A 20,964-nucleotide genomic window follows, 5' to 3' on the forward strand; every position below is an offset into this window, starting at 1 on the left:
CCTCAGAGTGGACTATGCTCACTGTGTACTTTGATTACAGACATAGCATACAAATCCGGACCAAACAAAACTCGAGGACTACCATTTGCAAAAAGTTTTAATAGAGACGTACGATACAACACAGATCTGAGTACACCTTGAGTACATCTGGGTCTCAAGTTTCCGTACGGACTCAAAAACCAAAATAGGCCTGACAAAACCTCAATGGCAACTTTATTAAAACCGTTTCTAAAGACGCAAGAGACAAACCAGACCTACCAAAAACCTTTATTACAACCGTTTTCCAATTTTAAATACAGTGATAGGATACAAAACCAAACCCAACAAAAAAAACCCCACACCTTTATTACAACTAGTTCTGAAGTTTTAATACATAGGACAAAACCAGACCCGACACAAACCTTTATTACAACCGTTTTCAAAGTCTCCATAGGGACACAGGACACAAAACCAACCCTACAAAACTCCATGACAACCATTTTCAAAGTTTCCCTACGCACATAGGATACTGAACAGATAAAACTAAACCTGCAAGCCAACCCTTTTCAAAGTTTTATTACGGACCTAGGATACAAAACAGATCAAACTCAACCTTTATGACAATCACATCTACAGTTTTATTACAGACTCGGAAGACAGAATGCACCGAACAACAACTACTTTATTACTACTTTAAAACTGGTTTTAATAAAGACACAGGAGACGCAACCCATCGACAAACTTCATTGCGACCGCTTGTAAAGTTTCGCTACGGACATAGGATACAATACCAACTGAAGAGAGCTCTATTACAAACGTTTTTGAATTCTAAATACGGACGTAAAATACAAAACCGACCTACCGAAACTTCGCCGCGACCGTTTTCAACATTTAAATACATACATAGGATACAAAATACATCAAATGGCACCTTAACGATAACAGGTTTCTAAGTTTCGATACGGACTTGGAACGCAAAGCGGACCTGCCGAAACATTTAGGACAACTTTGTTAAAACCTTTTCATTTTAATGTACCTTAGAACCCCAATCGTGGCAAGCTTTGCTATTACTTCAACACCAAATGGAATATATGTATATTCAAAGTGAAGGGAACATATACATCTAGACAAATATGGACAATAATAAGTTGGAACAAAATACTAGGGGGAAAAAGGGAGACCCTCCCATCGAGTCACAAGGTTCAGAACGGACCCCCTTGCTTTCTAGGCTCCTTCTCGGAGAGGAGCCTAGGTGCAGCTGGATCCAATCCGAGTCCCAGACTTGGTCAACGGTTTATGGCTAAGGATTATTCTGCTCCAGCGGCGCTTTAAGGGGGGTTCACAATCAAGAAAACATTGCTGGAATTTAACTATACCTAATCATTGGTTCATTTACCATTTACAAAGGATTTACTAAATATCGGTATCGGGACGCACACGCACGCTAGGCCTAGTCGTTGCTCTCAAACTCTGCGATATACTCGCAATAAGCATATATAAAGGTACCTAGTACAAACTCCCCTCGAGTTCCTTGAAATACTTGCATCGCACAATGATATCAACAGGCGAAGGTCGGCTCTCGAGGAGTAAAAGGCGGAGTAGATCGGAATTGCTGAGGTTCTCCAAAAAACCAAAAACCAACCCTGCTGATGGAAAAATTAAATTCCAACTAGAATTTTTCCATCTTCACGTATAAATGTCTGAAAAGCAAAACTTTAAACTCCACACAGACCTTGTAAAGGAACAAAAATCCACCACGCATTCACAATAGGTTAGATGCATTCAAAACACACCACTCATTCAACTACCGCACGAACCGCACCTCGGTCTCACCCCATCCGTTCTGACGCCCGCCTGCCGCAACGCACCATCACCCCGCAGCTGCCGTGCGCCCCGGGAACGGTGTTCTCAGGACACTCGAAAAACCGCCCTGCCTGCGAAAACCCCAGCCCGAGCCTGACCTCCACCCAAACTTTGGTGAGGATCATCGCCTCGCAGAGCGGCCGGGACCGGGGGAAAAAAAACCCAGCCAAGGGAGAAAAAAAAAAATCCCCTGGCTGGGGTTTTTTTATTCTCATTTTATTTGCATGGAAAAATTACTCTCAACATGAAATATAACCTGCAATAAAATACTTCACACATACAAGTTTAGGCACATTCACAAACTAAATGCTCCTTTGACCGCCACACAATCATAAAAGGTTAGATGCATTCAAAACACACTGCTCGTTCGGCTACCGCACAAACTGCACCTCAGTCTCACCCGATCCCTTCTGCCGCCCTCACGCCGCGACACACGGTCGCCCTGCATCTGCTAGGCTCCCCGGGAACGCTGTTCCCGGTGGCCTCGAAAAATCGCCCTGCCTGCGAAAACCCCGGCCCGAGCCTGATCTCCACCCAAACACTGGCGACGAACATCACCTCCCAGAGCAGCCGGGACCGGGGAAAAAAAAACCAGCCGAGGGAGGAAAAAAAAAAAAATCCTCCAGCTGGGGTTTTTTTATTCTAATTTTATTTGCATGGAAAAATTAGTCTCAACATCATCTACTACCTGCAATAAAATACTTCACACATACAAGTTTAGGCACATTCACAAACTAAATGCTCCTTTGACCACCGCTTGCTCAAAACACAACCGTTGCACCGCCCACCTGCCACTATGGCTCCTCACCCAGCTTCTAGAGCCGTCCCTGGAACGCCCTTGCCATGGGCCTCTAAACAACATGATGGATCCATACCGTTCCCGAGTTCCGGCTTCCTTTTCGGCAAGCCGAGGAAGACGCTTCGCTACGTACCCCAATCCCGCTCCTTCATCGCTTGGATTTGTACCCTCTGGTAAGACTCGCCTGAGGCTTTTCTCCAGGGATCCAAACAGCACTGGGGCACCTGCTAAAGACAATTAAAAGGGACTGTAGAACACACTTGACAATACCTACCAGCTATCAAAAAAAAAAACCCACACCATACCCAGATGACCTGCACCCAAACAGGCCACCCTAATTAAACCAGGGAAATCAAGTGACCTGGATGCTGACCAAACCCCAGATACCCCTGAAAAGCACCTCCCACCTGGCTCTGCTCATCCCCATAACACATTATTAAATGAGCACAACCTACTGACAGGTTGTCAGTCCAAGATGACTATACAACATTTGCCTCCCCAGTCTAGGTATAGCAACACATTAATCATAGACTATTATGGCTATTCCACCTACCCCCTGACTCCACACCCCCCGGGGAGGGCGCCTCCAGGCCACACACACACTCTCCACAGAACGCTACAAACAACATCCTTCAAAGATGAGAGAGAACTCTTGGCAATACGAATGACACCCGGATGGAAGATGCCATCCGGCAAGAAGACCTGCAGGACCATAACAGCGATGTGACAAGGCTCTACAGTAAACCTGGAGACACAGTGGAACACCACAGGCCCCGACAAGAAGTTATTCTGAAAACTGAGAGGACGTAGGTGCAACAATCCCGGCTTCAAGACCTAAGAACATAAGGACGCAGGCAAGAAAGCCCAGTCCACAAAAATGGATGGCAAGAGAGCAGAGCTGCTGACGCACCCAAGAATGATGCCTCAAAAGAGGACCTCCCGGAAACCTCCGAGACATCAGACCGATCCATGCCGCATGATTGCAATGCCAGAAAAGAAGCATCCGATTGGCACTATGCCCATAAGTACAGGCATTCCAGATGCTAGGGATGACACCCAAATCACAACACGAGACTCATGGCACCCTCCTCAGGTGCAAAGACAAAATCAAGACCTCATAAATGCCAGAAAAGAAGCGCCCGATCAGCACTGAGTCGACAGATACACGCATTTGAGATGCTAGGGATGATGCCCGAGTCACACCACCTGAGGCGCACAGCACCCTCCTTGGGCACAAAGGCAACATCGAGACCCAACAAAGTCCTAAGACACGGAAGACACACCACACAAACTGCACAACAGCAGACACAGCCTGGAACCGCCCTGCCCGGCACACGCTGCCATCCTGCTGAAGACCAACCCGCTCCCTTTACCTGCCCAGAGGGCACTGTTCCCAGACAGCCCTGTCCCCTGCGCTACGCTTGAAAACCCCATCCTGCAATGGCCAACCTCGCACCCTCCCTCCCCCGACCCCTCTCCGGCACCGGAGCCTCAACGTAGCTTGCAGATGGCCACGACTCTGAATCCATCCTGGACAAGGAAAACCACCCTCTGCCCGCTGGATTCAGCCCGCGGTCACCAGGTTCCACTCCACCATCTGCAAAACAAAAACAATGCCGTCAGTCAGCATCACTTCAGTCAACACAGAGCTACTGCATAACACCCGCCACCTCCGATGTGCCAAGGCATGCCGCTGAACCGCTCCGTACCTATTCCAGAGTCAGACGCCGTGGCTCTGGTCGCTTCCAGCACCTAGGGTACAAAGAGACACAAAATGACCTATGCGCTTGCCAAAAAAAAAAAACCACCAGCCCCACGCTCCCTACTACCCTGCTCACCTCAAACGCTCCTCCGCTTCCAAAGGCGGCCCGCACAGAGCCTGCAAAACCAAAGAGCAACACTGCAACTCCGTGGCCGTACAACACTTGGCTATTAGACACCAACCCAAACCACAACCACCTCACCTTCCAGGAACGCTCGTCAGCGGGCGGCATTGCCCCTCCAAACGGCACCTACAAAAACCAAAGCAAAAAGGCACTCCCTGAAATACTGCCCAAAACCGCAGCCTGCCCACACCTATCCCCATCTCCCCCTCCTTTACCTTGAACAGCTTGCCTCCCCCGCCGCTGTCACTTTGGGTTCCCGCTTGGAGGCTGACGCACCACCTGTAAGATGCAAACAACGGCGGTTGCTTAGAACCGGACCGGCCACACGCAGCACCTGAAAAATAACCGCTCCTTCAGCCCACCGATCCCCACTCACCTTGCCCGAGTCAGCTCCAGGGCCCATATCCCACATGGCTCCTCGCTTGGAACCTTCACATTAAAAACAAAAAAACCCAAAAACGTCAGAAACACCATAAAGTAGTCAAAGAACCACCAGTCACATCTTCCCTCTAACCCCTCAGCTACCCCGTCCAACCCGACTGAACCACCTTTGCCTCAGCAGTCTAGGCGGAGCAATGCATTAACCACAGACTCTTCGCACTACTCCACCTACCCCCCGACTCTACACCCCCCGGGCAAGGCAGCTCCAGGCCACACGCACACACGCCCCGACGATCCACAGCGCACTACAAACAACGTGCCTCAAAGAAAAGAGAGAGCTCTCGGCAATAAGAACGACACCCGGACGGAAGACCCCGTCCGGCAAGACCACCTGCGGGACCGTGACGGCGATGCGATGAGCTTCTACGGCAGCCCCAGAAAAGGAGTGGAACGTCACGGCCCCCAACAAGAAGCTATTCTGAAAACTGAGAGGATGTAGGCGCAACAATCCTGGCTTCAAGACCTAAGAACGTAAGGACACAGGCAAGAAAGCCCAGTCCGCAAAAACGGACTGCAAGAGAGCAGAGCTGCTGACGCAGCCGAGAATGACGCCGCAAAAAAGGACCGCCCGGAAACCTCCCAGATGCCAGACCGATCCACGCCGCACGTTTGTAACGCCAGAAAAGAAGCGCCCGATCAGCACTGAGTCGACAGATACACGCATTCGAGATGCTAGGGATGATGCCCGAGTCACACCACCTGAGGCGCACAGCACCCTCCTTGGGCACAAAGGCAACATCGAGACCCAACAAAGTCCTAAGACACGGAAGACACACCACACAAACTGCACAACAGCAGACACAGCCTGGAACCGCCCTGCCCGGCACACGCTGCCATCCTGCTGAAGACCAACCCGCTCCCTTTACCTGCCCAGAGGGCACTGTTCCCAGACAGCCCTGTCCCCTGCGCTACGCTTGAAAACCCCATCCTGCAATGGCCAACCTCGCACCCTCCCTCCCCCGACCCCTCTCCGGCACCGGAGCCTCAACGTAGCTTGCAGATGGCCACGACTCTGAATCCATCCTGGACAAGGAAAACCACCCTCTGCCCGCTGGATTCAGCCCGCGGTCACCAGGTTCCACTCCACCATCTGCAAAACAAAAACAATGCCGTCAGTCAGCATCACTTCAGTCAACACAGAGCTACTGCATAACACCCGCCACCTCCGATGTGCCAAGGCATGCCGCTGAACCGCTCCGTACCTATTCCAGAGTCAGACGCCGTGGCTCTGGTCGCTTCCAGCACCTAGGGTACAGAGAGACACAAAATGACCTATGCGCTTGCCAAAAAAAAACCACCAGCCCCACGCTCCCTACTACCCTGCTCACCTCGAACGCTCCTCCGCTTCCAAAGGCGGCCCGCACAGAGCCTGCAAAACCAAAGAGCAACACTGCAACTCCGTGGCCGTACAACACTTGGCTATTAGACACCAACCCAAACCACAACCACCTCACCTTCCAGGAACGCTCGTCAGCGGGCGGCATTGCCCCTCCAAACGGCACCTACAAAAACCAAAGCAAAAAGGCACTCCCTGAAATACTGCCCAAAACCGCAGCCTGCCCACACCTATCCCCATCTCCCCCTCCTTTACCTTGAACAGCTTGCCTCCCCCGCCGCTGTCACTTTGGGTTCCCGCTTGGAGGCTGACGCACCACCTGTAAGATGCAAACAACGGCGGTTGCTTAGAACCGGACCGGCCACACGCAGCACCTGAAAAATAACCGCTCCTTCAGCCCACCGATCCCCACTCACCTTGCCCGAGTCAGCTCCAGGGCCCATATCCCACATGGCTCCTCGCTTGGAACCTTCACATTAAAAACAAAAAAACCCAAAAACGTCAGAAACACCATAAAGTAGTCAAAGAACCACCAGTCACATCTTCCCTCTAACCCCTCAGCTACCCCGTCCAACCCGACTGAACCACCTTTGCCTCAGCAGTCTAGGCGGAGCAATGCATTAACCACAGACTCTTCGCACTACTCCACCTACCCCCCGACTCTACACCCCCCGGGCAAGGCAGCTCCAGGCCACACGCACACACGCCCCGACGATCCACAGCGCACTACAAACAACGTGCCTCAAAGAAAAGAGAGAGCTCTCGGCAATAAGAACGACACCCGGACGGAAGACCCCGTCCGGCAAGACCACCTGCGGGACCGTGACGGCGATGCGATGAGCTTCTACGGCAGCCCCAGAAAAGGAGTGGAACGTCACGGCCCCCAACAAGAAGCTATTCTGAAAACTGAGAGGATGTAGGCGCAACAATCCTGGCTTCAAGACCTAAGAACGTAAGGACACAGGCAAGAAAGCCCAGTCCGCAAAAACGGACTGCAAGAGAGCAGAGCTGCTGACGCAGCCGAGAATGACGCCGCAAAAAGGACCGCCCGGAAACCTCCCAGATGCCAGACCGATCCACGCCGCACGTTTGTAACGCCAGAAAAGAAGCGCCCGATCAGCACTGAGTCGACAGATACACGCATTCGAGATGCTAGGGATGATGCCCGAGTCACACCACCTGAGGCGCACAGCACCCTCCTTGGGCACAAAGGCAACATCGAGACCCAACAAAGTCCTAAGACACGGAAGACACACCACACAAACTGCACAACAGCAGACACAGCCTGGAACCGCCCTGCCCGGCACACGCTGCCATCCTGCTGAAGACCAACCCGCTCCCTTTACCTGCCCAGAGGGCACTGTTCCCAGACAGCCCTGTCCCCTGCGCTACGCTTGAAAACCCCATCCTGCAATGGCCAACCTCGCACCCTCCCTCCCCCGACCCCTCTCCGGCACCGGAGCCTCAACGTAGCTTGCAGATGGCCACGACTCTGAATCCATCCTGGACAAGGAAAACCACCCTCTGCCCGCTGGATTCAGCCCGCGGTCACCAGGTTCCACTCCACCATCTGCAAAACAAAAACAATGCCGTCAGTCAGCATCACTTCAGTCAACACAGAGCTACTGCATAACACCCGCCACCTCCGATGTGCCAAGGCATGCCGCTGAACCGCTCCGTACCTATTCCAGAGTCAGACGCCGTGGCTCTGGTCGCTTCCAGCACCTAGGGTACAGAGAGACACAAAATGACCTATGCGCTTGCCAAAAAAAAAAAAAAACCACCAGCCCCACGCTCCCTACTACCCTGCTCACCTCGAACGCTCCTCCGCTTCCAAAGGCGGCCCGCACAGAGCCTGCAAAACCAAAGAGCAACACTGCAACTCCGTGGCCGTACAACACTTGGCTATTAGACACCAACCCAAACCACAACCACCTCACCTTCCAGGAACGCTCGTCAGCGGGCGGCATTGCCCCTCCAAACGGCACCTACAAAAACCAAAGCAAAAAGGCACTCCCTGAAATACTGCCCAAAACCGCAGCCTGCCCACACCTATCCCCATCTCCCCCTCCTTTACCTTGAACAGCTTGCCTCCCCCGCCGCTGTCACTTTGGGTTCCCGCTTGGAGGCTGACGCACCACCTGTAAGATGCAAACAACGGCGGTTGCTTAGAACCGGACCGGCCACACGCAGCACCTGAAAAATAACCGCTCCTTCAGCCCACCGATCCCCACTCACCTTGCCCGAGTCAGCTCCAGGGCCCATATCCCACATGGCTCCTCGCTTGGAACCTTCACATTAAAAACAAAAAAACCCAAAAACGTCAGAAACACCATAAAGTAGTCAAAGAACCACCAGTCACATCTTCCCTCTAACCCCTCAGCTACCCCGTCCAACCCGACTGAACCACCTTTGCCTCAGCAGTCTAGGCGGAGCAATGCATTAACCACAGACTCTTCGCACTACTCCACCTACCCCCCGACTCTACACCCCCCGGGCAAGGCAGCTCCAGGCCACACGCACACACGCCCCGACGATCCACAGCGCACTACAAACAACGTGCCTCAAAGAAAAGAGAGAGCTCTCGGCAATAAGAACGACACCCGGACGGAAGACCCCGTCCGGCAAGACCACCTGCGGGACCGTGACGGCGATGCGATGAGCTTCTACGGCAGCCCCAGAAAAGGAGTGGAACGTCACGGCCCCCAACAAGAAGCTATTCTGAAAACTGAGAGGATGTAGGCGCAACAATCCTGGCTTCAAGACCTAAGAACGTAAGGACACAGGCAAGAAAGCCCAGTCCGCAAAAACGGACTGCAAGAGAGCAGAGCTGCTGACGCAGCCGAGAATGACGCCGCAAAAAGGACCGCCCGGAAACCTCCCAGATGCCAGACCGATCCACGCCGCACGTTTGTAACGCCAGAAAAGAAGCGCCCGATCAGCACTGAGTCGACAGATACACGCATTCGAGATGCTAGGGATGATGCCCGAGTCACACCACCTGAGGCGCACAGCACCCTCCTTGGGCACAAAGGCAACATCGAGACCCAACAAAGTCCTAAGACACGGAAGACACACCACACAAACTGCACAACAGCAGACACAGCCTGGAACCGCCCTGCCCGGCACACGCTGCCATCCTGCTGAAGACCAACCCGCTCCCTTTACCTGCCCAGAGGGCACTGTTCCCAGACAGCCCTGTCCCCTGCGCTACGCTTGAAAACCCCATCCTGCAATGGCCAACCTCGCACCCTCCCTCCCCCGACCCCTCTCCGGCACCGGAGCCTCAACGTAGCTTGCAGATGGCCACGACTCTGAATCCATCCTGGACAAGGAAAACCACCCTCTGCCCGCTGGATTCAGCCCGCGGTCACCAGGTTCCACTCCACCATCTGCAAAACAAAAACAATGCCGTCAGTCAGCATCACTTCAGTCAACACAGAGCTACTGCATAACACCCGCCACCTCCGATGTGCCAAGGCATGCCGCTGAACCGCTCCGTACCTATTCCAGAGTCAGACGCCGTGGCTCTGGTCGCTTCCAGCACCTAGGGTACAAAGAGACACAAAATGACCTATGCGCTTGCCAAAAAAAAAAAAAAAACCACCAGCCCCACGCTCCCTACTACCCTGCTCACCTCAAACGCTCCTCCGCTTCCAAAGGCGGCCCGCACAGAGCCTGCAAAACCAAAGAGCAACACTGCAACTCCGTGGCCGTACAACACTTGGCTATTAGACACCAACCCAAACCACAACCACCTCACCTTCCAGGAACGCTCGTCAGCGGGCGGCATTGCCCCTCCAAACGGCACCTACAAAAACCAAAGCAAAAAGGCACTCCCTGAAATACTGCCCAAAACCGCAGCCTGCCCACACCTATCCCCATCTCCCCCTCCTTTACCTTGAACAGCTTGCCTCCCCCGCCGCTGTCACTTTGGGTTCCCGCTTGGAGGCTGACGCACCACCTGTAAGATGCAAACAACGGCGGTTGCTTAGAACCGGACCGGCCACACGCAGCACCTGAAAAATAACCGCTCCTTCAGCCCACCGATCCCCACTCACCTTGCCCGAGTCAGCTCCAGGGCCCATATCCCACATGGCTCCTCGCTTGGAACCTTCACATTAAAAACAAAAAAACCCAAAAACGTCAGAAACACCATAAAGTAGTCAAAGAACCACCAGTCACATCTTCCCTCTAACCCCTCAGCTACCCCGTCCAACCCGACTGAACCACCTTTGCCTCAGCAGTCTAGGCGGAGCAATGCATTAACCACAGACTCTTCGCACTACTCCACCTACCCCCCGACTCTACACCCCCCGGGCAAGGCAGCTCCAGGCCACACGCACACACGCCCCGACGATCCACAGCGCACTACAAACAACGTGCCTCAAAGAAAAGAGAGAGCTCTCGGCAATAAGAACGACACCCGGACGGAAGACCCCGTCCGGCAAGACCACCTGCGGGACCGTGACGGCGATGCGATGAGCTTCTACGGCAGCCCCAGAAAAGGAGTGGAACGTCACGGCCCCCAACAAGAAGCTATTCTGAAAACTGAGAGGATGTAGGCGCAACAATCCTGGCTTCAAGACCTAAGAACGTAAGGACACAGGCAAGAAAGCCCAGTCCGCAAAAACGGACTGCAAGAGAGCAGAGCTGCTGACGCAGCCGAGAATGACGCCGCAAAAAAGGACCGCCCGGAAACCTCCCAGATGCCAGACCGATCCACGCCGCACGTTTGTAACGCCAGAAAAGAAGCGCCCGATCAGCACTGAGTCGACAGATACACGCATTCGAGATGCTAGGGATGATGCCCGAGTCACACCACCTGAGGCGCACAGCACCCTCCTTGGGCACAAAGGCAACATCGAGACCCAACAAAGTCCTAAGACACGGAAGACACACCACACAAACTGCACAACAGCAGACACAGCCTGGAACCGCCCTGCCCGGCACACGCTGCCATCCTGCTGAAGACCAACCCGCTCCCTTTACCTGCCCAGAGGGCACTGTTCCCAGACAGCCCTGTCCCCTGCGCTACGCTTGAAAACCCCATCCTGCAATGGCCAACCTCGCACCCTCCCTCCCCCGACCCCTCTCCGGCACCGGAGCCTCAACGTAGCTTGCAGATGGCCACGACTCTGAATCCATCCTGGACAAGGAAAACCACCCTCTGCCCGCTGGATTCAGCCCGCGGTCACCAGGTTCCACTCCACCATCTGCAAAACAAAAACAATGCCGTCAGTCAGCATCACTTCAGTCAACACAGAGCTACTGCATAACACCCGCCACCTCCGATGTGCCAAGGCATGCCGCTGAACCGCTCCGTACCTATTCCAGAGTCAGACGCCGTGGCTCTGGTCGCTTCCAGCACCTAGGGTACAGAGAGACACAAAATGACCTATGCGCTTGCCAAAAAAAAACACCAGCCCCACGCTCCCTACTACCCTGCTCACCTCGAACGCTCCTCCGCTTCCAAAGGCGGCCCGCACAGAGCCTGCAAAACCAAAGAGCAACACTGCAACTCCGTGGCCGTACAACACTTGGCTATTAGACACCAACCCAAACCACAACCACCTCACCTTCCAGGAACGCTCGTCAGCGGGCGGCATTGCCCCTCCAAACGGCACCTACAAAAACCAAAGCAAAAAGGCACTCCCTGAAATACTGCCCAAAACCGCAGCCTGCCCACACCTATCCCCATCTCCCCCTCCTTTACCTTGAACAGCTTGCCTCCCCCGCCGCTGTCACTTTGGGTTCCCGCTTGGAGGCTGACGCACCACCTGTAAGATGCAAACAACGGCGGTTGCTTAGAACCGGACCGGCCACACGCAGCACCTGAAAAATAACCGCTCCTTCAGCCCACCGATCCCCACTCACCTTGCCCGAGTCAGCTCCAGGGCCCATATCCCACATGGCTCCTCGCTTGGAACCTTCACATTAAAAACAAAAAAACCCAAAAACGTCAGAAACACCATAAAGTAGTCAAAGAACCACCAGTCACATCTTCCCTCTAACCCCTCAGCTACCCCGTCCAACCCGACTGAACCACCTTTGCCTCAGCAGTCTAGGCGGAGCAATGCATTAACCACAGACTCTTCGCACTACTCCACCTACCCCCCGACTCTACACCCCCCCGGGCAAGGCAGCTCCAGGCCACACGCACACACGCCCCGACGATCCACAGCGCACTACAAACAACGTGCCTCAAAGAAAAGAGAGAGCTCTCGGCAATAAGAACGACACCCGGACGGAAGACCCCGTCCGGCAAGACCACCTGCGGGACCGTGACGGCGATGCGATGAGCTTCTACGGCAGCCCCAGAAAAGGAGTGGAACGTCACGGCCCCCAACAAGAAGCTATTCTGAAAACTGAGAGGATGTAGGCGCAACAATCCTGGCTTCAAGACCTAAGAACGTAAGGACACAGGCAAGAAAGCCCAGTCCGCAAAAACGGACTGCAAGAGAGCAGAGCTGCTGACGCAGCCGAGAATGACGCCGCAAAAAAGGACCGCCCGGAAACCTCCCAGATGCCAGACCGATCCACGCCGCACGTTTGTAACGCCAGAAAAGAAGCGCCCGATCAGCACTGAGTCGACAGATACACGCATTCGAGATGCTAGGGATGATGCCCGAGTCACACCACCTGAGGCGCACAGCACCCTCCTTGGGCACAAAGGCAACATCGAGACCCAACAAAGTCCTAAGACACGGAAGACACACCACACAAACTGCACAACAGCAGACACAGCCTGGAACCGCCCTGCCCGGCACACGCTGCCATCCTGCTGAAGACCAACCCGCTCCCTTTACCTGCCCAGAGGGCACTGTTCCCAGACAGCCCTGTCCCCTGCGCTACGCTTGAAAACCCCATCCTGCAATGGCCAACCTCGCACCCTCCCTCCCCCGACCCCTCTCCGGCACCGGAGCCTCAACGTAGCTTGCAGATGGCCACGACTCTGAATCCATCCTGGACAAGGAAAACCACCCTCTGCCCGCTGGATTCAGCCCGCGGTCACCAGGTTCCACTCCACCATCTGCAAAACAAAAACAATGCCGTCAGTCAGCATCACTTCAGTCAACACAGAGCTACTGCATAACACCCGCCACCTCCGATGTGCCAAGGCATGCCGCTGAACCGCTCCGTACCTATTCCAGAGTCAGACGCCGTGGCTCTGGTCGCTTCCAGCACCTAGGGTACAAAGAGACACAAAATGACCTATGCGCTTGCCAAAAAAAAAAAAAAAACCACCAGCCCCATGCTCCCTACTACCCTGCTCACCTCAAACGCTCCTCCGCTTCCAAAGGCAGCCCGCACAGAGCCTGCAAAACCAAAGAGCAACACTGCAACTCCGTGGCCGTACAACACTTGGCTATTAGACACCAACCCAAACCACAACCACCTCACCTTCCAGGAACGCTCGTCAGCGGGCGGCATTGCCCCTCCAAACGGCACCTACAAAAACCAAAGCAAAAAGGCACTCCCTGAAATACTGCCCAAAACCGCAGCCTGCCCACACCTATCCCCATCTCCCCCTCCTTTACCTTGAACAGCTTGCCTCCCCCGCCGCTGTCACTTTGGGTTCCCGCTTGGAGGCTGACGCACCACCTGTAAGATGCAAACAACGGCGGTTGCTTAGAACCGGACCGGCCACACGCAGCACCTGAAAAATAACCGCTCCTTCAGCCCACCGATCCCCACTCACCTTGCCCGAGTCAGCTCCAGGGCCCATATCCCACATGGCTCCTCGCTTGGAACCTTCACATTAAAAACAAAAAAACCCAAAAACGTCAGAAACACCATAAAGTAGTCAAAGAACCACCAGTCACATCTTCCCTCTAACCCCTCAGCTACCCCGTCCAACCCGACTGAACCACCTTTGCCTCAGCAGTCTAGGCGGAGCAATGCATTAACCACAGACTCTTCGCACTACTCCACCTACCCCCCGACTCTACACCCCCCGGGCAAGGCAGCTCCAGGCCACACGCACACACGCCCCGACGATCCACAGCGCACTACAAACAACGTGCCTCAAAGAAAAGAGAGAGCTCTCGGCAATAAGAACGACACCCGGACGGAAGACCCCGTCCGGCAAGACCACCTGCGGGACCGTGACGGCGATGCGATGAGCTTCTACGGCAGCCCCAGAAAAGGAGTGGAACGTCACGGCCCCCAACAAGAAGCTATTCTGAAAACTGAGAGGATGTAGGCGCAACAATCCTGGCTTCAAGACCTAAGAACGTAAGGACACAGGCAAGAAAGCCCAGTCCGCAAAAACGGACTGCAAGAGAGCAGAGCTGCTGACGCAGCCGAGAATGACGCCGCAAAAAAGGACCGCCCGGAAACCTCCCAGATGCCAGACCGATCCACGCCGCACGTTTGTAACGCCAGAAAAGAAGCGCCCGATCAGCACTGAGTCGACAGATACACGCATTCGAGATGCTAGGGATGATGCCCGAGTCACACCACCTGAGGCGCACAGCACCCTCCTTGGGCACAAAGGCAACATCGAGACCCAACAAAGTCCTAAGACACGGAAGACACACCACACAAACTGCACAACAGCAGACACAGCCTGGAACCGCCCTGCCCGGCACACGCTGCCATCCTGCTGAAGACCAACCCGCTCCCTTTACCTGCCCAGAGGGCACTGTTCCCAGACAGCCCTGTCCCCTGCGCTACGCTTGAAAACCCCATCCTGCAATGGCCAACCTCGCACCCTCCCTCCCCCGACCCCTCTCCGGCACCGGAGCCTCAACGTAGCTTGCAGATGGCCACGACTCTGAATCCATCCTGGACAAGGAAAACCACCCTCTGCCCGCTGGATTCAGCCCGCGGTCACCAGGTTCCACTCCACCATCTGCAAAACAAAAACAATGCCGTCAGTCAGCATCACTTCAGTCAACACAGAGCTACTGCATAACACCCGCCACCTCCGATGTGCCAAGGCATGCCGCTGAACCGCTCCGTACCTATTCCAGAGTCAGACGCCGTGGCTCTGGTCGCTTCCAGCACCTAGGGTACAAAGAGACACAAAATGACCTATGCGCTTGCCAAAAAAAAAAAAAAACCACCAGCCCCATGCTCCCTACTACCCTGCTCACCTCAAACGCTCCTCCGCTTCCAAAGGCAGCCCGCACAGAGCCTGCAAAACCAAAGAGCAACACTGCAACTCCGTGGCCGTACAACACTTGGCTATTAGACACCAACCCAAACCACAACCACCTCACCTTCCAGGAACGCTCGTCAGCGGGCGGCATTGCCCCTCCAAACGGCACCTACAAAAACCAAAGCAAAAAGGCACTCCCTGAAATACTGCCCAAAACCGCAGCCTGCCCACACCTATCCCCATCTCCCCCTCCTTTACCTTGAACAGCTTGCCTCCCCCGCCGCTGTCACTTTGGGTTCCCGCTTGGAGGCTGACGCACCACCTGTAAGATGCAAACAACGGCGGTTGCTTAGAACCGGACCGGCCACACGCAGCACCTGAAAAATAACCGCTCCTTCAGCCCACCGATCCCCACTCACCTTGCCCGAGTCAGCTCCAGGGCCCATATCCCACATGGCTCCTCGCTTGGAACCTTCACATTAAAAACAAAAAAACCCAAAAACGTCAGAAACACCATAAAGTAGTCAAAGAACCACCAGTCACATCTTCCCTCTAACCCCTCAGCTACCCCGTCCAACCCGACTGAACCACCTTTGCCTCAGCAGTCTAGGCGGAGCAATGCATTAACCACAGACTCTTCGCACTACTCCACCTACCCCCCGACTCTACACCCCCCGGGCAAGGCAGCTCCAGGCCACACGCACACACGCCCCGACGATCCACAGCGCACTACAAACAACGTGCCTCAAAGAAAAGAGAGAGCTCTCGGCAATAAGAACGACACCCGGACGGAAGACCCCGTCCGGCAAGACCACCTGCGGGACCGTGACGGCGATGCGATGAGCTTCTACGGCAGCCCCAGAAAAGGAGTGGAACGTCACGGCCCCCAACAAGAAGCTATTCTGAAAACTGAGAGGATGTAGGCGCAACAATCCTGGCTTCAAGACCTAAGAACGTAAGGACACAGGCAAGAAAGCCCAGTCCGCAAAAACGGACTGCAAGAGAGCAGAGCTGCTGACGCAGCCGAGAATGACGCCGCAAAAAAGGACCGCCCGGAAACCTCCCAGATGCCAGACCGATCCACGCCGCACGTTTGTAACGCCAGAAAAGAAGCGCCCGATCAGCACTGAGTCGACAGATACACGCATTCGAGATGCTAGGGATGATGCCCGAGTCACACCACCTGAGGCGCACAGCACCCTCCTTGGGCACAAAGGCAACATCGAGACCCAACAAAGTCCTAAGACACGGAAGACACACCACACAAACTGCACAACAGCAGACACAGCCTGGAACCGCCCTGCCCGGCACACGCTGCCATCCTGCTGAAGACCAACCCGCTCCCTTTACCTGCCCAGAGGGCACTGTTCCCAGACAGCCCTGTCCCCTGCGCTACGCTTGAAAACCCCATCCTGCAATGGCCAACCTCGCACCCTCCCTCCCCCGACCCCTCTCCGGCACCGGAGCCTCAACGTAGCTTGCAGATGGCCACGACTCTGAATCCATCCTGGACAAGGAAAACCACCCTCTGCCCGCTGGATTCAGCCCGCGGTCACCAGGTTCCACTCCACCATCTGCAAAACAAAAACAATGCCGTCAGTCAGCATCACTTCAGTCAACACAGAGCTACTGCATAACACCCGCCACCTCCGATGTGCCAAGGCATGCCGCTGAACCGCTCCGTACCTATTCCAGAGTCAGACGCCGTGGCTCTGGTCGCTTCCAGCACCTAGGGTACAAAGAGACACAAAATGACCTATGCGCTTGCCAAAAGAAAAAAAAAACCACCAGCCCCATGCTCCCTACTACTCAGCTCACCTCAAACACTCCTCCGCTTCCAAAGGCGGCCCCCACAGAACCTGCAAAACCAAAGACAAACACTGCAACTCCGTGACCATACAATATTGTCTATTAGACACCAACCCAAACCACAACCACCTCACCTTGTGGGAGCGATGGTCAATATGCAACATTGACCATCCAAATAGCACCTGCAAGAACCCAAGCAAAAAGGCACTCCCTGAAATACTGCCCAAAACCGCAGCCTGCCCACACTGATCCCCATCTCCCTCTCCTTTACCTTGAACAGCTTGTCTGCCCATCCTCCGTCAATCTGGGTTGGCACTTTGAGGCTTATGCACCACCTGTAAGACCCAAACAACAGGGATTGCTTCCGAGAAGCGGACCTGCCACACACAGCACCTGAAAAGTAACTACTCATTCAGCCCACCAATCCCTGCTCACCTTGCCAAAGTCAGCTCCGGGGCCCATATCCCACATGGCTCCTCGCTTGGAACCTTCACATTAAAAACAAAAAAACCCAAAAACGTCAGAAACACCATAAAGTAGTCAAAGAACCACCAGTCACACCTTCCCTCTAACCCCTCAGCTACTCTGTCGAACCTGACTGTACAACCTTTGCCTCAACAGTCTAGGCATACCAACACACCTCCACAGACTTGGCGCTATGCCACCTACCCCCTGACTCTACATGCCCCAGGCAGGGCGGGTCCAGGCCCCCCCACACACACACACCCCCCGACGCTCCACAGCACACTACAAACAACATACGTCAAAGATGAGAGAAAACTCTTGGCAAGAAGAACGACACCCGGACGGAAGATGCTGTCCGGCAAAAAGACCTGCAGGACCGTGACGGCGATGTGATGAGGTTCTACAGCAGCCCCAGAAAGACTGGCATGTCACAGCCCTCAACAAGAAGTTACTCTGAAAACTGATTAGACATAGGCACAACAATCCCAGCTTCAAGACCTAAAAACATAAGAATGCAGACAAGAAAGCCCAGTCTGCAAAAATGGACTGTAAGAGGGCAGAGCTGCTGAAGCAGTTGGGAATGACGCCGCAAAAAAAAAAAGGGCTGCACAGAAACCTCCCAGATGCCAGGCCTATCCACACCCCACTCTTAAAACACCAGTAAATCACCTGATCGGCACTATCCTGATGGGTACAGGCATTCGAGATGCTAGGGATGACACCCAAATTGAGACACCTGGAGTGCATGCCACCCTCCTTGGGCACAAAGATGACATCGAGACCTGGGGAACATCTAGAGACACAGAAGAAGACAGACCACATAAACTATGCAACAGACACAGCCTGGAACCGCCCTGCCCGGCACATGCTGGCATCATGCTGCTTCATTTACCTGCCCAGAGGGCACTATTCCCAGACAGCCCTCTCCCCTGCGCTACGCTTAAAAACCCCATCCTGCAATGGCCAACCTCGCACCCTTACTCCCCCGACCCCTCTCTGGCACCGAAGCCTCAACTTAGCTTGCAGATGGCCACGACTCTGAATCCATCCTGGACAAGGAAAACCACACTCAGCCCCCTGGATTCATCCTGTGGTCATAAGGTTCCGCTCTGCCATCTGCAAAATACGACCAATGCTGTCAGTCAGCATCACATCGCTGAATACAAACCTTTTGCACAACATCCACCACCTCAGACAGGCCGCGGCGTGCCGCTCACCCGCTCGGCACCGACTTCCCGGTCGGACACCACGGCTGTCATCACTTCCAGCATCTAGGATACCACAACACACAAAAGTACCTTTGCGCTTCCAAGAAATAACCGTCCCCTCGCTACCTACTACCCAGCTCGGCTCAAACGCTCCTCCACTTCCAAAGGCAGCCCCCACAGAACCTGCAAAACCAAAGACAAACACTGCAACTCAGTTGCCATACAATTATTGGCCTTTAGGCACCAGCCCACCTCACCAACACCTCACCTGCCAGGACCGCTCATCCATGAGCAATATCACCCCTCTAAATAGCACCTGCAAGAACCCAAGCAAAAAGGCACATGCTGAGATATTGCCCAGAACCACAGCTGGCCCACACCGATCCCCATCTCCCCCTTCCTTTACCTTGAGCAGCTTGCCTCCCCCGCCTCTCACTTTGGGTTCCCGCTTGGAGGCTGACACACCACCTGTAAGACCCAAACAACAGGGGCTGATTAGAACCAGACCTGCCACGCATACAGCACCTGAAAAATAACCACTCTTTCAGCCCACTGATCCCTGCTCACCTTACCCGAGTCAGCTTTGGGACCCGTATCCCATGTTCCTCCTTGGTCAGAACCTTCATGTTAAAAAAGTGTCAGAAACACCATAAAGTAGTCAAAGAGCCACCAGTCACATCTTCCCTCTAAATCCCTCAGGTACTCTATTCAACATGACTGTACAGCCTTTGCCTCAACAGTCTAGGCACAGCAACACATTAACCACAGACTTTTACTGCTATTCCACCTACCCCCTGACTCTACGCCCCCGAGCAGGGCAGCTCCAGGCCAAACAGACCTACCCTCCACGCAACACTACAAACTACACGCCTCAGAGATGAGGGGGAACTCTCGGCAAGAACAACAACACATGGATGGAAGACACTGTGGAGGAAGACAACCTGTGGGACTGTGAAACTGATGTGACAAGGTTCTATGGCAGCCCCAGAATGAGAGCTGAAAGTCATAGCCCTTGACAAGAAGTTGTTACTCTCCAAACTGAGAGGACATAGGCACAACAAGCTTCAAGACCTAAGAACGTAAGGACGCAGACAAGAAAGCCCAGTACGCAAAAAAGGATGGCAAGAGAGCAGAGCTGCTGATGCAGCCGGAATGATGCCGCAAAATAGGACCTCCCAGAAACCTCCGACATGCCAGACCGATCCACGCCACACACTGGTAACACCAGAAAAGTGCCCAATGGATGCTACGCCGATGAGCACAGGCATTCGAGACGCTAGGAGGGACAACCGAGGCTCATGCCGCCCTCGTTGGGTGCAAAGGGGGCATCGAGAGCCAAGGAATGCCTAAGACACAGAAGATGCACCACACAAACTACGCAACAACAGACACAGCCTGGAACTGCCGTGCCTGGCACACGCTGCCATCCTGCTGAAGACTAACCTGCTCCCTTTACCTGCCCAGAGGGCACTGTTCCCAGACAGCTCTCTCCCCTGCACTACCTTTAAAACCCCTTCCTGCAATTGCCAACCCTGCACTCTCCCTCCCCCAGCCCCTCTCAGGCACCGGAGCCTCAACTTAGCTTGCAGATGGCCACGAGTCCAAATCCATCCTGGACAAGGAAAACCACCCTCTGCCCGCTGGATGCAGCCTGCGGTCACCAGGTTCCTCTTCACCATCTGCAAAGCCAAGGCAATGCTGCCAGTCAGCAGCACATTGGTCAACACTGACCTTTTGCACAACATTCACCGCCTCAGACAGGCCATGGCGTGCACCTCACCCGCTCCGCGCAGATTCTGGAGTCGGACACCACGGCGGTCATCACTTCCTGCACCTAGGATACCGAGAGACAGAAAATAACCTTTGCGCTTGCCAGATATCACCGGCCCCACGCTCCCTACTACCCAGCTCACCTCAAAGGCACCTCCAGTTCCAAGGACAGCCCCCACAGAACCTGCAAAACCAAAGAGAAACACTGCAACTCAGTGGCCATACAATACTTGGCTATTGGACACCAACCCAGCCCACCACCGCCTCACGTTCCGGGACCGCTCGTTGGCTTGCACCGTCGC

The 20,964-nt window shown here is 54.3% G+C and overlaps 1 protein-coding gene and 7 long non-coding RNA genes across 8 annotated transcripts; all 8 read right to left on the reverse strand.

The window, feature by feature from the left end:
- Window positions 1-539: 539 nt before the first annotated feature.
- Window positions 540-4,210, reverse strand: LOC148053791 (uncharacterized). The gene is made up of 3 exons (XR_015707860.1): window positions 4,126-4,210; window positions 2,775-2,868; window positions 540-1,622 (listed from the first exon to the last, which is right to left on the reverse strand). It is a non-coding gene; the product is annotated as an uncharacterized LOC148053791 (long non-coding RNA).
- A 530-nt stretch (window positions 4,211-4,740) lies between these two features.
- Window positions 4,741-6,339, reverse strand: LOC148053792 (uncharacterized). The gene is made up of 5 exons (XR_015707859.1): window positions 6,297-6,339; window positions 6,171-6,213; window positions 5,946-6,058; window positions 4,904-4,956; window positions 4,741-4,806 (listed from the first exon to the last, which is right to left on the reverse strand). It is a non-coding gene; the product is annotated as an uncharacterized LOC148053792 (long non-coding RNA).
- A 386-nt stretch (window positions 6,340-6,725) lies between these two features.
- On the reverse strand, window positions 6,726-8,161 carry LOC148053793 (uncharacterized). The gene is made up of 4 exons (XR_015707807.1): window positions 8,119-8,161; window positions 7,987-8,029; window positions 7,762-7,874; window positions 6,726-6,773 (listed from the first exon to the last, which is right to left on the reverse strand). It is a non-coding gene; the product is annotated as an uncharacterized LOC148053793 (long non-coding RNA).
- Window positions 8,162-8,547: 386 nt separating this feature from the next.
- LOC148053794 (uncharacterized) lies at window positions 8,548-9,848 on the reverse strand. Its single transcript, XR_015707811.1, has 3 exons — window positions 9,809-9,848; window positions 9,584-9,696; window positions 8,548-8,595 (listed from the first exon to the last, which is right to left on the reverse strand). It is a non-coding gene; the product is annotated as an uncharacterized LOC148053794 (long non-coding RNA).
- A 522-nt stretch (window positions 9,849-10,370) lies between these two features.
- Window positions 10,371-11,800, reverse strand: LOC148053795 (uncharacterized). The gene is made up of 4 exons (XR_015707808.1): window positions 11,758-11,800; window positions 11,633-11,675; window positions 11,408-11,520; window positions 10,371-10,418 (listed from the first exon to the last, which is right to left on the reverse strand). It is a non-coding gene; the product is annotated as an uncharacterized LOC148053795 (long non-coding RNA).
- Window positions 11,801-12,186: 386 nt separating this feature from the next.
- Window positions 12,187-13,489, reverse strand: LOC148053796 (uncharacterized). Its single transcript, XR_015707810.1, has 3 exons — window positions 13,450-13,489; window positions 13,225-13,337; window positions 12,187-12,234 (listed from the first exon to the last, which is right to left on the reverse strand). It is a non-coding gene; the product is annotated as an uncharacterized LOC148053796 (long non-coding RNA).
- Window positions 13,490-14,011: 522 nt separating this feature from the next.
- On the reverse strand, window positions 14,012-15,409 carry LOC148053797 (uncharacterized). The gene is made up of 3 exons (XR_015707809.1): window positions 15,274-15,409; window positions 15,049-15,161; window positions 14,012-14,059 (listed from the first exon to the last, which is right to left on the reverse strand). It is a non-coding gene; the product is annotated as an uncharacterized LOC148053797 (long non-coding RNA).
- Window positions 15,410-15,673: 264 nt separating this feature from the next.
- Window positions 15,674-20,700, reverse strand: LOC148053798 (uncharacterized). Its single transcript, XM_087772621.1, has 16 exons — window positions 20,673-20,700; window positions 20,471-20,571; window positions 19,460-19,512; window positions 19,299-19,360; window positions 19,161-19,208; window positions 18,902-19,075; window positions 18,700-18,800; window positions 18,354-18,477; window positions 17,655-17,707; window positions 17,491-17,554; window positions 17,354-17,401; window positions 17,229-17,269; window positions 17,097-17,139; window positions 16,872-16,984; window positions 15,830-15,882; window positions 15,674-15,732 (listed from the first exon to the last, which is right to left on the reverse strand). Exons 8-13 carry the CDS (start codon window positions 18,429-18,431, stop codon window positions 17,097-17,099), a joined length of 327 nt encoding a protein of 108 aa, XP_087628747.1. The 5' UTR covers window positions 18,432-18,477; window positions 18,700-18,800; window positions 18,902-19,075; window positions 19,161-19,208; window positions 19,299-19,360; window positions 19,460-19,512; window positions 20,471-20,571; window positions 20,673-20,700; the 3' UTR covers window positions 15,674-15,732; window positions 15,830-15,882; window positions 16,872-16,984.
- Window positions 20,701-20,964: the final 264 nt, after the last annotated feature.

This window comes from Nipponia nippon, unplaced genomic scaffold (genome assembly GCF_047370975.1).
Source record: "Nipponia nippon isolate SJK-2023a ecotype South Korea unplaced genomic scaffold, ASM4737097v1 scaffold_36, whole genome shotgun sequence".
In the NCBI taxonomy this organism is placed as follows: Eukaryota; Metazoa; Chordata; class Aves; order Pelecaniformes; family Threskiornithidae; genus Nipponia; species Nipponia nippon.